Genomic DNA, 14,277 nt, shown 5'->3' with positions numbered 1-14,277 from the left:
CAGCGTTTGTCAGAGCTCATGGCCCTGCACACTCCATTACACTGGCTCAAGGAGCTGCTGCTCTACTAAGCTAAGGCCAGCCTGTATCGCTGTAACTGCCCGTGCCAGGCTTTCATCCCCTCCAGACGTAGCTATACATAACAAAAGTGGTAAGACAAGATCAAACATAAACGCCCTGTACACGAAGAGGAGTGAAGAGGATGCACTCCTCAGTCATCTCGGGCAGAGGAAGAGTTGCTGGAGCAAACACAAGCTGGAGCGGCTTCAAAGAACTGCTGTAAGACCCATAGAAGATGTTTCTACAAGCCCATCTCTTGCAGTATTGACATGTTATCACCTCCATTCCCCGGCCAGAGCCTTATCTTGGAGCAGAGTCAGCATGGGAGCACATCCTTGGGCCTCAAGTGCTGCTGTTCACACCCCAGAGCCATACCCCCGACTTCCTTTCATTAGCTTGGTAATGCGTTAGGGTCTGTTTTCTGCGTCTCAGCAGCAAACGCTTCCTCTGCCTTCAGAGAGGGACCCATCAAAAGTGACTTCTCCAAGACCGCAAATCAGTCCCGTCTCCAACCACAGCACAAAGCAGCTCTACGGCAAAGATCTCAAAGGTTATTCAAGTCCTCTTTTGAGCCACCTCCTCATCCTTTCTGGATAGAAAAAAGGACTGGAACCATAATGCTTGTTTTTCTGTTGTTCCTCAATGTGACAATAATTCTACCATACGAATGACTAGGCCCAGACTCAGCAAACACAGCACAAGAAGCAGAACTTCATCCCATCTCTTTCTTGAACCTCTTTAAGATAACTCAGGTAAAGTGAAATCCTCCCAACTTGCATACAAAGGAATTGCTTCCGCTCAGATCTGTGACTCTTTTAAGCTCCTAATCCAAATAAGACACTTTTTTCCCTATAGTAAGTACCTAAATGGAAGTTGTTCTTCAGCTTCATCCACCCCTTCCCCTTTTTTTTTAAAAAAAAAATTGAATTAACTTTGAATGCCAGCGTAAAGGCAGCACTAACATGGCATAGGCAAGGCCCTGTCCTGACCAGATGGATGTGACAAGCTCCTCCAGACTCCCAAACCAGCTTCTTCAAGAGCCCTTTATTCAAATTCCTGAGTATATTTCAAGTCCAACTGCTAACAGTCCTTGGAAGAAAACCCCAAAACAAACAAAAAAAACCCCAAAACCCAAACCAACCCCCAAAACCTCTCCAAACCCCCAATCAATGAGCATATAGCAGGAACTCAGTAATTTCACTGCAAGTTTTTGGTCTCAACACAATGCAGAAAATGGGAATGATCTTTGCTTTGCAATAGGATTATTTATTACAGCTTGTTTAAAAAAAAAAAACAAAAAAACACACAAAACCCAAAAACACTCTCTGTCCCAAACTCAGATGTGACACAAAACCACCAGCAGGACAGCGATCCTTAAGGAAGTGTCCAAAAGAACGGAGGACACTACAGAAATTCTTCGCTGTTCAAAAGAGTAACACTGCCACCTACTAGGGAAAGACAAAATATGTAAGCAGGTCACCACCTCCAAGGAAACATTTCTCTGGCTTGGAACAACAAAAGTCAGAGGAGATAACTGAAGTCACATTTTTCTTCTGCCCTGCCTCACTATTCAGTTATTATCCAGAGGCTTCAGCTTGCTGGGGATCATTTTTTTGAAGAGAGCATTCATACCGGAGCGACAGCCGAGATACTCAAAATGCTGTAAAGCACCCTCACCACTTTACAGATCTGAACGAATATTTCTGACCTTCATAGTCATAAACATTACCTAAAAAGTTAGACACAGTCTATAAATTAATGACAAACCCGAAAACGCACAGAAAACAACCACTTGAATATACAGGTTACCTCAGCTGTTTGAGTCACCACACGTCCACCCCATCACTTCGTGCTCTGAAATCCAGAAAAGTGTCCGAGTCGACACTGATATTTTGACTAAGACTCCAAAACTGCACTGCAGGCAGTTGGCTGGAACACCCCCTAGGCCCTAAATCCTTACTCTGTTCCTCGGCGTAGAACTGGACAGTATCGCATGTTCCTACTGCTTGTAATTTTGAAAGAGCAGGGCTAAACACAGGTTACACTTCTGCCAACAGAGGTACACGAGTTAGAAGTGATCCCTCACCAGCACAAGAAACAGCATCCCCTCACAAAACAGCAGTTACTCAATCAAGGTTCGTTCTTTAACTGCACAGTGCGTTTCATGCCTGTGGGCTGTGCCCCTTTGCTGAGGTGCACTGCGGGAGACATTCCTTTTCAGGCTGGTGACACACTTCCGTCACAAGCAGCCTGAGGACAGACATGCGAGGAGGATGAAGCACAAGCAGGCAGCCATGGTACCCGCTGCCCCCTCTTCTCCATGGGACACATGAGCCTGGGGAAGGAAGCGGCTCCCTGCTGTAGCCATTACCTGTATTGAGCCACCCGAGTACACAAAGAAAATGCAGTGCAAGACAATGTGCATCACTTCTGAATCTGGGCTGTGACCTTTTGCACATCGCTAAGACTCTTCAGGACAAGCCACAGTTGCGTCTGTCACACACGTGATGAATATGTTCAACACCGACATTCGGCGCAAATTCTTGAGCTCTGCACGCAATTATGAGGCTCTTTCAAGGCTACAAAAATAACCCCTTTATTATTTTGGAGGAACCTTTTTTTTGTCCTTAGTGGCCATCCATAAAAAATTACTAAAGGAAGATACCAGAACAAATTGTCTACTGAATTGTGATGGCGTGAGAGTCCAACGGGCAGTCTCCATGGCCTTCCTTAGCCACAACACTGCTCTGTCTGAAACAAAAAGGAACTGGTAGGAAAATGCTCCAACATACGAGGAGTTATAACTACATTGCACATGCACTTAGACTAAATCCTTGTTTAGAGACAGCAACAGATGAGTAAATATAGTCCTAGGAAGGTTCTATTTTTTGAAGAAAACCTCAACCAATCATGAGAATAATTAAAATCTTCAGAAGGAAAACACACAACACAACAACAGTCACCGATGACACTTTTTAATTCGATATGGCCGGGCTTTTTCAAAGGAACTTGTAAAACGAACAGAATAAGACAGCACTAGAAGATAGGCAAGTTTCATATTTACAGTCATTCGAAAGTAATAGTGTAAAAGCAGGACTCAAACGGTGGTGACAGAAGCATGGAAACATACAAAGAATAATCTTTTTTAGAACATTATTAGAGTTTTACTATAATATCTTAACTATTAAAAGGATCTGTTGCATTTTTTACTGCCTGATTCTAATTCACCAACTTCTCCTCAAAATGACTTGCGATACCAAAAAAAAAAAGCCACTTTTTCTGTTTGTAAACAACAAAACCACCTGCTTTTGTTTATCCAGACATTACTGAAGTGGCACAGCAGAGTTAACACTAATGCTCTATGCTTTACCATTAAATTAAAAAAAAAAAAACAACAGTCGGGCAAAGGGGGAAAACCAGACCCAGTCAGTGTAATCATTCAGTTGGATTCTGGATGACAATCAGGAAGTAGTCTTTATCTGGAGGAAAAAAAAAAATAAACAAATTATTCTTTCATTGCTGGTATTTGTTCACAGCAACAGTAAATGTCAACGTTTTTTCATATCTCACTGCTGCCCAGTGGGAACTATAGAATCCCAACATTCATTCTCAATGAGCAAAACCGGCTTGGCACGTCAGATCACTTATTTTGATGAGTTTTACTGAGGAAGAAGTCTCAGCTTTAGAAACCGCGTGCTCCTGAGCCAACTGAATTGAACTCAGCTTCTGCCTAGGAAGCAACAGCAACTGGCACGTGCGATGATGGAATCAAAACAGGCGGTGCAAGACAGAGATTTCCCATATCTCACAGGCAGGCTGCTGGGCTGCAGCGGCTGTAGCTGCATTTTTCCTGGAGCAATGCTTATTCATCTCTTTTCACCCTTCAAATGGAAATCAGAGGCTGCCTCAGCACAAACCCCAGAGCCTGTCTGCCTCCAGCAGTCCCTGCGGAGCAGTGCGCTGCCAACTGCAATCCCTCCTCTGCCTTCGCAGCAGCACAATCCCACCACAGAGCCCATGCAAAGCTAAGTTCCTGCCACGTTAAAGAACTGCACTTAGCTCTTTGCTTCCTCTTTCATAATGTGATGAGATACTGAGAACGTTTCCTGAAAGGAAGGTTGCTGCTGGTATATTCTGTGACTCATGATTACAGCTACAGTGTGTTCTATTGCTTTCCTCTGAACTGGAAAATCTATTAGACTGTTTTGCTTTATCGCTCAGTCTACGGCGCTGAACTGAAATTGCTCTCCAAACGTATTCCTTTCCAACTCTTGTGGTTTTAAACTGAAAAATGCAAAGCGTAAGAGGCTGCAACACACCTTCAAACACTATTTAACAGTTTCTACTTTGATCAGCATGAAATGAGGAAAGTGATTTCCCACATTCAAACATGAAAAAGCAAACTTAGGTCAAAGATAAAAGCTTTCAACTCTGAAGAAAGCAAAACAGCTTCTTGGAAAAGAAGAGATTATACAATATGAATAAAGCAGCAGGTAGAACTTTTCTCTCAGGCTGACAGTGTTATCTCACAAGAAAAGAATTCTGCTGGATTCCCTGATGCCTGCTTTCACCCCATTCGCTTTTACCTGGTGCCACCATGATTTCGTTTTTCTTGGAGCGGATCCGCAGGAACGTGAGGTCATTCTGGGGATCAATGTCTCGCACAGTGCTCCTTGCTTTCATGATGAAGCTGTGCATGAGGCCCGCGTACTGAATCGTTGTGGAGTTGTCCATAGTACTTTTGATGGGAATACCTGCAAGAAACAGGGGACAGCAAGGGACAGTGACAAACTCCAGAACTAAATCCACCTTGGGCATCATCAGGTCCAACGGGGTGGCTGGTTAATCTCAGCAGATGTTGTCGCTATACCAGGGAGTGTTCTTTTTAAAAGCTTAAAAGAAGAACATGAACAGAAATAAGATGTGGAAAGTCTCAGATCTGGAACCACAGGTGTAGGTGAGAAGAACTGTTTACCTCTAGTAGCATAAGTGCTTTACTTTTGCTTTTTCATTTATTTGTTTATTTATGAGATTTATAAATAGAAATAATTAACAACAAAAAAAGTATCTCGGGGAGAGAGGAAATACCAATGTTTTGGTTTTGTTCTCATGACTGGGGACAGCTTTTCCTCTCAGAAAGGCTCCTGAACATCCCAGTTAAATGACATTCAAGTAAGCCAGGCCGGGGTCAATGTTGATGGAGGAGGACATCAGCTGCTGCATCACACAGTGACAAAGTGGAGGCTCTGACATTTAGCCACAAGAGTTGATGCAGTCCTGCGAGGTCCCCTGTTCAATTCCTGCGCACCAGCCAAGAGGGCAGACACGCTGACACTGTTTGGCCAGAGCCTTCCCTCCCTTATATACTTCTGCCACCCGTTGGAGATGTTTTCCCATAGAAAGCCAGCCGAAATTCAGCTTGCGTGTCAGAACAAGGCAACAGCCAACTACCACATACTGGCGTGGCAGAAATACTGCTGCAGGTCTATGTTCAAATAAGCGCAGCTTCGGCCTGGAGAGCACAATCCATTATTCACTGTCATGAGTGACGGTTGCACTTGATGATCTTAAAGGCCCTTTCCAACCTAGATGATTCTGTGATTCCATGAAAAAGCAGCAAGCAGGACCACAAGTGGCATACAAGTACGCAATGATCTGATCTTCGATATATTCATATACAGCCACTGTCTTCTTTTCTAAGGATTTTTTTCTAGGAAACGTTCGATTTAAATTGATAATCACACAATTTAAGAGGTTGGGCTGCTCACAGTGTATTCAGAGTGCTCTGAACAAGTCTGCTCTGTTGGACCCTTCAGTGACTCCAGAAAGAGACAATAAGCTTATGCGTCTCAGGAAGCCACAAGCACGAGACAGCTGCCAAGCTACTCGAGTCCGCCAAGACAGCAGCATCCTGCACATGCACGGCTGCAAGATTTGAGATGTCATGAGAGCTTTTAGTGCTACTGGTAAAGGCTTTGACAGAACACGGTCTCAAACACTGGCGTAACTTGAGTATTTCTAAGCTTTTGCAATTTATTTTATTTAATTTATTTCCTAAAATAATAAAGTGAGCTTGCAGAAAAGGGAATCCAATTTTCTCTTGGAGCCTAATCACTGTCCATCTGCTTTGGCTACAGGGAAACCTGTGCTAAAGACGGACTGCAGTCTAAATGCAAGTAGTACAATCAGCGGTCCTTAAAGCGCACGTTTAGAATAAGCTGTATCTCAGAAAACAGTACCTTCAGAATTAACAACAATGATTCCTTGCACTCCTTTTTGGCTCTGAATACGCTTCAGTGTTTCTTCCACCTCAGCCTGCAAACAGAGAAAGACCAAATCAATAGATGATTACAGCTGCTATTTGCCTTCCACCAAAGCTTTGTAATACTGTGTCTGAAAATAAAGCTGCACAAAGATGATTCAAACAGATACCACCTACACTGTTCTATACAGCAAAGTGTCGGTACTACTCAATAATACCTTTTCTGCACAACCTTTTCCATTGTTTTCCATCTGTCTTCACTCTTTGCTCATCTGTGATTATAAGTTGTGGAAATTTGGAACTCCCCTCTAATCTTTCCCTCCCTCCTCCTCCCCAACCCTCCCGCAACCTCCCGTGTCATTTCCTTACTGTAGGCTTGCAACTGGAAGACTGCTTAGTCAGACTGCTACAATTTAGCTGTCAAGCTAAAATCACATATGAAAAATATACATGGAATTTATGAAAAAAGTAGAGGAAAAAAAAATACATTCTGGGTGCAAGACTACCGTCCCTTTTATCAAATGAATGCTAAGAGCAATTACAAATAAGAAAAGTGAGGGGAAAAAGACTGAATAAATGCTATTTATTTATAATCACGAGTCATGCTGGGATAGCTACAAGATTATAACCACTAGCAATAACTTACAGCTTTGCAAAAGAAAAGAAAAAAGAGAAAAATAAAAACTGAAGGCCAAGGCAGTAGTCCCTCTGCCTTCCCTGTAAACATCACCATCAGCTTCAGAAGAGCTTTCAAACCCTTCTGCACAACTGCCATTGCTACAAGACATTAATCAAAATTTAACTATGGGTTGTCTAATAGAGTCAGAAAAACTCAGCACCTGAGCTGTTTTCCACACTGGGTAAATATTTAGCATTTCTTATTCCCATTAAAGGAAACAGAGACACACAGCATCTTTCAGATCCTGCAAGACAGAGTCCCACAGAAACACTCCAGGAGGGAAGACAGGAATCACCTGAACTCAGGAAAGGTGAGACCTGTAAGGGGCATCTGGCAAAACGTGTGTCTTGGGCATCGTGAACAACCCTCTCTCCACTTCCACCCCGCAGCAAACGAGCCCAGCCATGTTGTAAGCCCGGTTCCCAGGGAAAAGGGCTTGTCCTAACAAAACAACACAGCCTCAGCACTACCAGCGAACTTGCTGCAGAGTGCCGTTAGTGTCAGCTGCTTGGAGTAACATCTATTGCTGATAAGAGATGGTAACACCCGAGTTTGTCTTCACAAAGCAGAGTTTTTCTGCCTTATCCAAAATAGAAAAATTCTGTCTTTTCAACACAGCTCTTGATTATTTCCGAATGCCAGGCTATTTTCCAATGTAAGACAAGGGAAGTGAAACAGAGCGTACAAATGCTGAGAGAAATATGGTGGCACACTGTTAAGTCTGAAATGATTTCCTGACCTCTTAATAGCAGTATTTAAGTCCTGATTCATTAAACCCTTTCTTCATTGAACCTTAACAAGCCTATTTGGATGCAAAGAAGCATCTATACAGAACAATACAAATTTTTCATTTCTTCTAACAACCAACAGACGCTCCAACTCACTGGCGGGGTGATCCGTTCCAACAGCTCACTGCTGTTGACATGGGAAGGTCTTGGCCCCCTGTTCTTTCTCCCTGACACACACGCACAACTTCACAGACACTCACTCTGGTGCTTGTCCAACACCTCCACAAGCCAGTCTGATTCACCAGACCAGCACAAATATTACTGATGAAAAAATAGCGTATTTAACTCCTGAAACAAACAACAACTATCTTAATGCAGGGCTGAATAACTACAAGAGACAGTATATGGGGAAGGAGGGATGCACTCTGAAAAGGAGAATAAATATCCCTCCATCACCAATTTGCTCTTGTGTAGCCTTTGCTGTATATACAATACAACTGCCTTTATCTTCCTGTTTTCATCTAGAAAAGTTCAACTCCTAGGATCGCCTAAACAGCATGTCTTATCAGACTATGTCAATTTTCCCCCTGCAACTTGGGCCAGTATTTATTTCTTTAGAAATTTTCCCACCTATTTTGATCCCCAATTTCATGAATGTGTGCTAGCCAACAATACATTTGAACAGGGAGCAACCTCCAACACAATAATAAGGAAATAAATAGGTTCCAAGTTCCACAGAATACTAAACAGCCAGTTTTCTTAAAGCTGCCTTTTCCCCCGAGTGCTTTCAGCTTTGGGAATTGTAACCTGGCAGCCGTAAGAAACACAAACACTCTCCTCCCTCGGCCCGCCGTCACACGGCCCGCTCCAGTGCCCCCCAGAATTAACGGAAGGTTTATGGCAATGAGACGCTTTCCAGGGCCGCGATTCGGGGCAGAAGCCCGGCTGGGCTCGGCCCTCCCAGTGAAGCCCCTACGTGAGCAAGCAGGGGGCCCCCGGAGCCACCAGACACGGGAGAGCTAGCGGCCCCTCCGTCCGAGGAGGCCCTGCGGCCGCTCCCCCCCGCCTCGCCCGGCGCCTGCTGCGGGCCGGGCGCCGGCGACAGCGCCGACACGGGCGTTCCCCGGGCTGGAGTCCCCCGAGGCCCGGGCGACGGGCGGCCCAGGAGCACGCACACACACACCCCCCCCCCGCCGCCCCGGCAGTACAGACACCCCCCCAGTCCCGCCACCGCCTCCTCGCCCACCATCTCGAGCCGCCGCCGCCGCTCCGCCCCGTCACGGCCCCGCGCGCATGCGCTGCCCGCTCGGCCAATGGGCGCGGAGGGGGGCGGTGCGTGCGCGCCCTGCCCCGGAAGTGCTTGTCCCAGGGCGGGGCGAGGCCTCGCCCCCATCGCCTCAGGGCCCGGAACAGGCGCCGCCCCGGCGGACCCCCAAAGTCCCGGGCCTCACGTAACCGTGGTGGGGCGGGGAGAGCCGCCCGGGCAGGGTGAGTGCTGGCCCCGCTGGCGCACCCCTAAACCGGCCGGGCCGGGGAAAACCCCGGGGACTCAGGTCAGACGGGTAGAGGTGGCGTCTGCCCCGGGTGAGGAGTAGAAAGGCGACCTCGCGAACTATTTTCTTTTTTTTTTTCAAGTATTTGACATGGCAGATGAGGTCACTGGTCCTTCAGACCCGGCAGTCACTACTCTCTGCTCAGAGACGACAGAAGATTCCTCCAGCGCATCCTGCCGTTTCTGCACTGCTGGGGAGCTGATGGGTCAAGAGCAGACACAGCACAAATCCTTCGTTAGGATCCCAGGGATACAGCAATTTTCCCTTCTGGTGGATACTTACAGCTCTGTAACCAAATTAATTTAAATTCCAATCTCTCTTATTAACCCAGCCATAAGTTTTAAAGCTTGGTTACGTAAAGTCATTTTACCACAGATGCATTCAACTTCTAGTCCCAGCATAGTTGGGAGTTGTTACTGCTAACAAAATTGTATAAACCAAACCCGTGTGAACATCTGGGAAAGTAAGCAGAGGGAAAACCCAGTGGGAAGGTCTGCAGCAAGGAAGGTGCCCTCTGTGGAGGAGAAGCAGTTTAGGGAACATTTGAACAAATTAGACATGAACAAGTTGATGAGAGTGATGGGATGTACTGGTGAGCACCGAGGGAGCTGGCCAAAGCAATTGTCAAGCCCGTCTCAACTATCTTTGCAAGGTCCTGGTGATCAGGAGAGGATCCTGATGAGAGGAAGAAGGTAAATACCACTTCTGCCTTTGAGGAGGCAGCTCAGGGTAACTACAAGGCTGGTCACTCTCACCTGAGCTTTTTTCCCCTAAACAGAAGAGAAAACACAACCTTGCACAGTCATAGCTCATTTTTGTTATCACTGCAGTAGTGGCACAAGGAAATGTTGAAGCTGTGGCTCCTGCAGAACCTTTCTCCAGACCGTCTTCCTCAGGGCACCGGCACTGACGGACCAGCAGCCTCACCCTCTCCTCAGGGCAGCATCCCCAGGATCACGAGCACCAAAAATTCAGGAATTGTTTAATCTGCAGTTTCTAACCAGTGACAAAGGCAGTCATGTCTGAAATCTCCTAATGAATTTCCAGTGCAATCAACAACGGCAGAAGGGGTCTCGGGAAAGAAATATTCCTGAAGACCTTTGCTAGAAAAACAACTTCAGAGAGCCTAACGCCTCACCCTCCAAAGGAGCAGACAGACAATTTATTTGCACACGGATGCTTCGTAACACAGAGGGAATAATGACGAGACTACCAGCTCTTTAAGTAGTTTTATAAAAGTATTTGACTTACTGAGATACTGTTACAGTTACCTGAGTATTTGAAATTACAATGCAAGGAAATTTCAACAATGAATTTCAGTACAGTATTTTACAATCCAGTGCTGCTGATCCCAGTTTATATACGAGTTCACTAGAGCACATATACACAAACAGTGATTCTTGAAGAAAATTAAAAGACATCACAAAAAGGGGGCTGGAGATACCAATATAACAGAGGGAGCTGAGATTACAAATCCAGTGCAGCATGTAGTAAAAATTCAAACAAAAAAAAAAATTAAACAAGCGGGTTTTTTTTTTGTTTTACTTTTCTCAGAATAATAAAAAACCCACCTTTTTTTTTTTAAATACAAGCAACTGGATTAAAAAACCCAAACAACTTCCATATTAGATCAGGGAAGACATGACCATGTCTTCCAACCCAAACCATTCTGTGATGCATTTACCACGCATCTCATTAGTATATTAACATTTCCTGAGCTACCCAGAACAATAAGGCTTTGTTAATTCTTAGATCAGCAGCTCAGCATTTAATTTTCTCATGTCATTCGCATAAGGCAAAATTCTAAATAAAAGTTATTTTAATACTTGAAAATTAGAATGAATTGACAGTTGCATATGAATATAGATTTGTGACATAACATGAATTTACGCAGCTCAGGCTGCTAAATCACTTGAAGTAGTGGGAGGCAAGTTCATTAATCTCTGCTGAAAATCTTACTTCTAAGTCCATAATAATCTATTATCTGGGATACCAGATGCTGTGGGCTCATCCACGCGTTTTCACCAGATCCCCATATAAAGAACAGAAAAGTGCACCAGTGGCTTAGATTCATTCCTGTTTATTTCTACAGAACATGCTGTAAGAACAGATTTGTTAGCATCCACAATGCTGACAAAGTAAAATGCCTAAGTGATCTTCACTTCTGACTTCAGAATATTGCCAATTTAACACAGTAAAGTTGCTTTAAGTTTTTTATGTTTTGGTCGAATCCAATGTTTCACAGATTTTTCCCCTCCCCACCCCCCAATGAATTCTTTATTTGCAATATTTTAAAATTGTATCTGGTGCTTGGGATATCCAGCCCCCTTTCCCCCATCCTAATACAGCAGAAAAGACATATAAACATGCCGTTTAAATTAAAGAAAAAAATGGAGTAAGTGGAATCCCGGACTGCAAAAATATATACAAGCGTTTACCTTTTTCCTGAACTAAACATTTCAACCATAAAAATATTAAACAGCCATACCCTATAGAACTAGGGCTAAGGCTATTTCAATTATAACTATTCTTTATTTTAAAAATATAGGGCTGAAAGCCTTTTGGGTGATTTTTATACATTAACAATATTTCTAGGTTCCCTACACGAATCATAAAGCATTATGCAGAACACTATTTTTCATAGCTTAATCTTGCATTATCTTGCTTAATTTAATCTCTCTTGTAAATACGTTAGATAACTACATTTCCTTGTAAGAATTAATATAAACAGAAAATATTTATAAGGCTTTTTTTCTCCTCATGAGCTGTATATGGTAATATATCCATCACACGTTTTGAAGTTGGCAGATTTTCCTCCTCGTAAAGCCATGACGTAAGATTAATTCTCATCATCATTGAAACTGTAAGAGGGTCATTTCTGTATCATCAGAAACTCTTTTCTATGCCTTTCCTAGAATACGCATGACAGAAGAGTTATTCACTTTAAGCCTAATCATTCTGCCTTCCAATAATCATGTATTGTATGACCTGAAAAACTCTTGAAGTCAGTTAAAAACTGTAGTGTCTTGGTTCTTAGGCCTGAATCAGTTTTTCCCTCTTATGGTTTAGTCGGAAGGGACAGCAGGAAAGAAATACTCTCTTCAAGACTGGAAGTTCAGTTTTACAGTTTCCCACTGTCCTGTTTCACCTCCGATATCTAGAAGCCTCTTAAAAACAGCTCGCTGTCCCAACGGCTCTGAGCTGCGCTTATGCTTTAAGATGTGCTACATGCTATTTCAAGTGTCAGGTCTCTTACTGCGGCGAACAGCTCCGCTCATTGAGGTTTGCTTTCCTCCCTTCAGATAAGGAAAGAGCTGATCATACCCAAAAAGTGCATTCAGTCTAAAGGAGCAGTAAAATGCAAAATGTTATTGTAAACCAGAAGAGAATCGAATACTAACATATTCTAAAAGGAAGTAAAAGATGTTATTAGTCCAATAGGAACTCACTTACAAAAGTTACTAGCTGTAAGCAGCTTAGGGTGAATTAGCTTAGAAACCTCCCCCAAAAACTTTAGTTTCAATCTTTATAGAACTATTTACTGATGCTCCAGCTTTTAAAAAAATCTGTAATCCGTGTCTGAACTTTCTAATCCTCTCAGCTTTAGACAATATATCAGTTCATCAGCAAAAATGATAAGTATTACCATTTTCCGAATCCAGTTGTTTTGCACCTCTTCCTGAGAACCCAATACAGTTTTCAGAGCAAACTGACTGCTACATGTAAGAATAACACTGAGAATAATGTCCATTAACACTTTTGACAAGAAACATCAGTCTGCAAACAGGAATCTAAATGGAATCAGTGCAATCCCAGGTGGTCTTGTCTTTTGCAAAACAAGTGAAGTACCACAGTGTTAACATTGATTTAAAAGTTAAATGTGTTACACAGAAAAAGATCAGAATTCTTCTGAGGGCACAAAGAAATGTTCCAACAACTTTGGGCGGGTGTCTATTTTGCTGAAATTAGCAGGATTTGGAAAAAAACAAAGCAAAGCTATGCCCTGGATTTGTGCCACAGTTTGACATCCCCTGAACAGCAGCTTGAGTCCAGCTGGCATGTGAGCAGGCTCCAGGCGGGGAAAAAACAGTCTGGCCACACTTGAGTTAGAAAAAAGAGCTTTAGCAATGAGTTTGCTCATGGTACGGAGAGGATCGTTACAAGCTGGCTCTAATTACACTGCTGTAAAGAGGCTTATGACGATGCTGCAGCATTGCAGCTACCAATGAACTTCCCAGTGCATCAGTAGCAAAAAATGCTACTAAAAAGGAAAGACAAAACTATTGTTAAAAATGTGTCAGTCATTAAGGACACATTCTAATTAATGAATGGTAAAACGAAGCAGAGCCCAAAGCTGTATTAAACCTCTACCTAGGTCATAATTCATTTGTAGCCGTATCTGATTGCTCATTTGATTTCTGAAAGTGCTCAGTAGAAATCCAGAGTTAATATGGATAAAACCTCAGGATAACATCCATTTACTTACATATTAGTATTGTTAAATAAATCCAAGTCAAGTCTACTTTACAATGAAGTGTGCAACAAGCAGAAGAAGTGAAGAACATACATCGTGTTGAGTTCACATTCTTCGAGGTGCAAATTTTAGCTATTCTTGCCCAAATCCTTCTGTTTCTTCAATTGCGAACAACAGCTTTTCCTTCAACTGCTCATAATTCTTATAAGGTGGAAGGTCTAAGCGATTGAAACTGAAAATAAAGAAAAAAATAAGTACTGAAAAATAATTAAACCATCACAAAAAATATGGGTAACTAAACTTTTTGCTGTGTAGATGGATACCAGGATTTATACCCTGTGAAAAGGTGACCGCCAACGTAAATTTATGTATTTCTGAAAGCTAAAGTTAGTATTTAACCGCTTGAATCGATCCCAACCTCTTTAAACAGTACTATTTATTACACTCAACTTTCACTAATACACAAATCCACAAAATTTACAATGGAACCTATTCCATTCCACAGGTGTTTTTCAGAAGTTCA

At 43.1% G+C, this 14,277-nt stretch overlaps 2 protein-coding genes across 2 annotated transcripts in view; both read right to left on the bottom strand.

Moving 5' to 3' along the window:
• Nucleotides 1-3,017: 3,017 nt before the first annotated feature.
• DYNLRB1 (dynein light chain roadblock-type 1) lies at nt 3,018-10,774 on the bottom strand. The gene is made up of 4 exons (XM_074605340.1): nt 8,974-10,774; nt 6,298-6,373; nt 4,645-4,812; nt 3,018-3,537 (listed from the first exon to the last, which is right to left on the bottom strand). Exons 1-4 carry the CDS (start codon nt 9,118-9,120, stop codon nt 3,494-3,496), a joined length of 435 nt encoding a protein of 144 aa, XP_074461441.1. The 5' UTR covers nt 9,121-10,774; the 3' UTR covers nt 3,018-3,493.
• A 572-nt stretch (nt 10,775-11,346) lies between these two features.
• ITCH (itchy E3 ubiquitin protein ligase) overlaps nt 11,347-14,277 on the bottom strand; it is a 61,792-nt gene continuing 58,861 nt past the window's right edge. Inside the window, exon 24 of the mRNA XM_074605337.1 lies at nt 11,347-13,986. Coding sequence (XP_074461438.1) covers nt 13,887-13,986 — 100 coding nt within the window. The 3' untranslated portion in view covers nt 11,347-13,886. The remainder of the gene's footprint in view (nt 13,987-14,277) is intronic.

Source organism: Larus michahellis, chromosome 12 (assembly GCF_964199755.1).
Source record: "Larus michahellis chromosome 12, bLarMic1.1, whole genome shotgun sequence".
Classification (NCBI taxonomy): domain Eukaryota; kingdom Metazoa; phylum Chordata; class Aves; order Charadriiformes; family Laridae; genus Larus; species Larus michahellis.
This window is presented reverse-complemented; position numbering and strand designations above follow the sequence as displayed.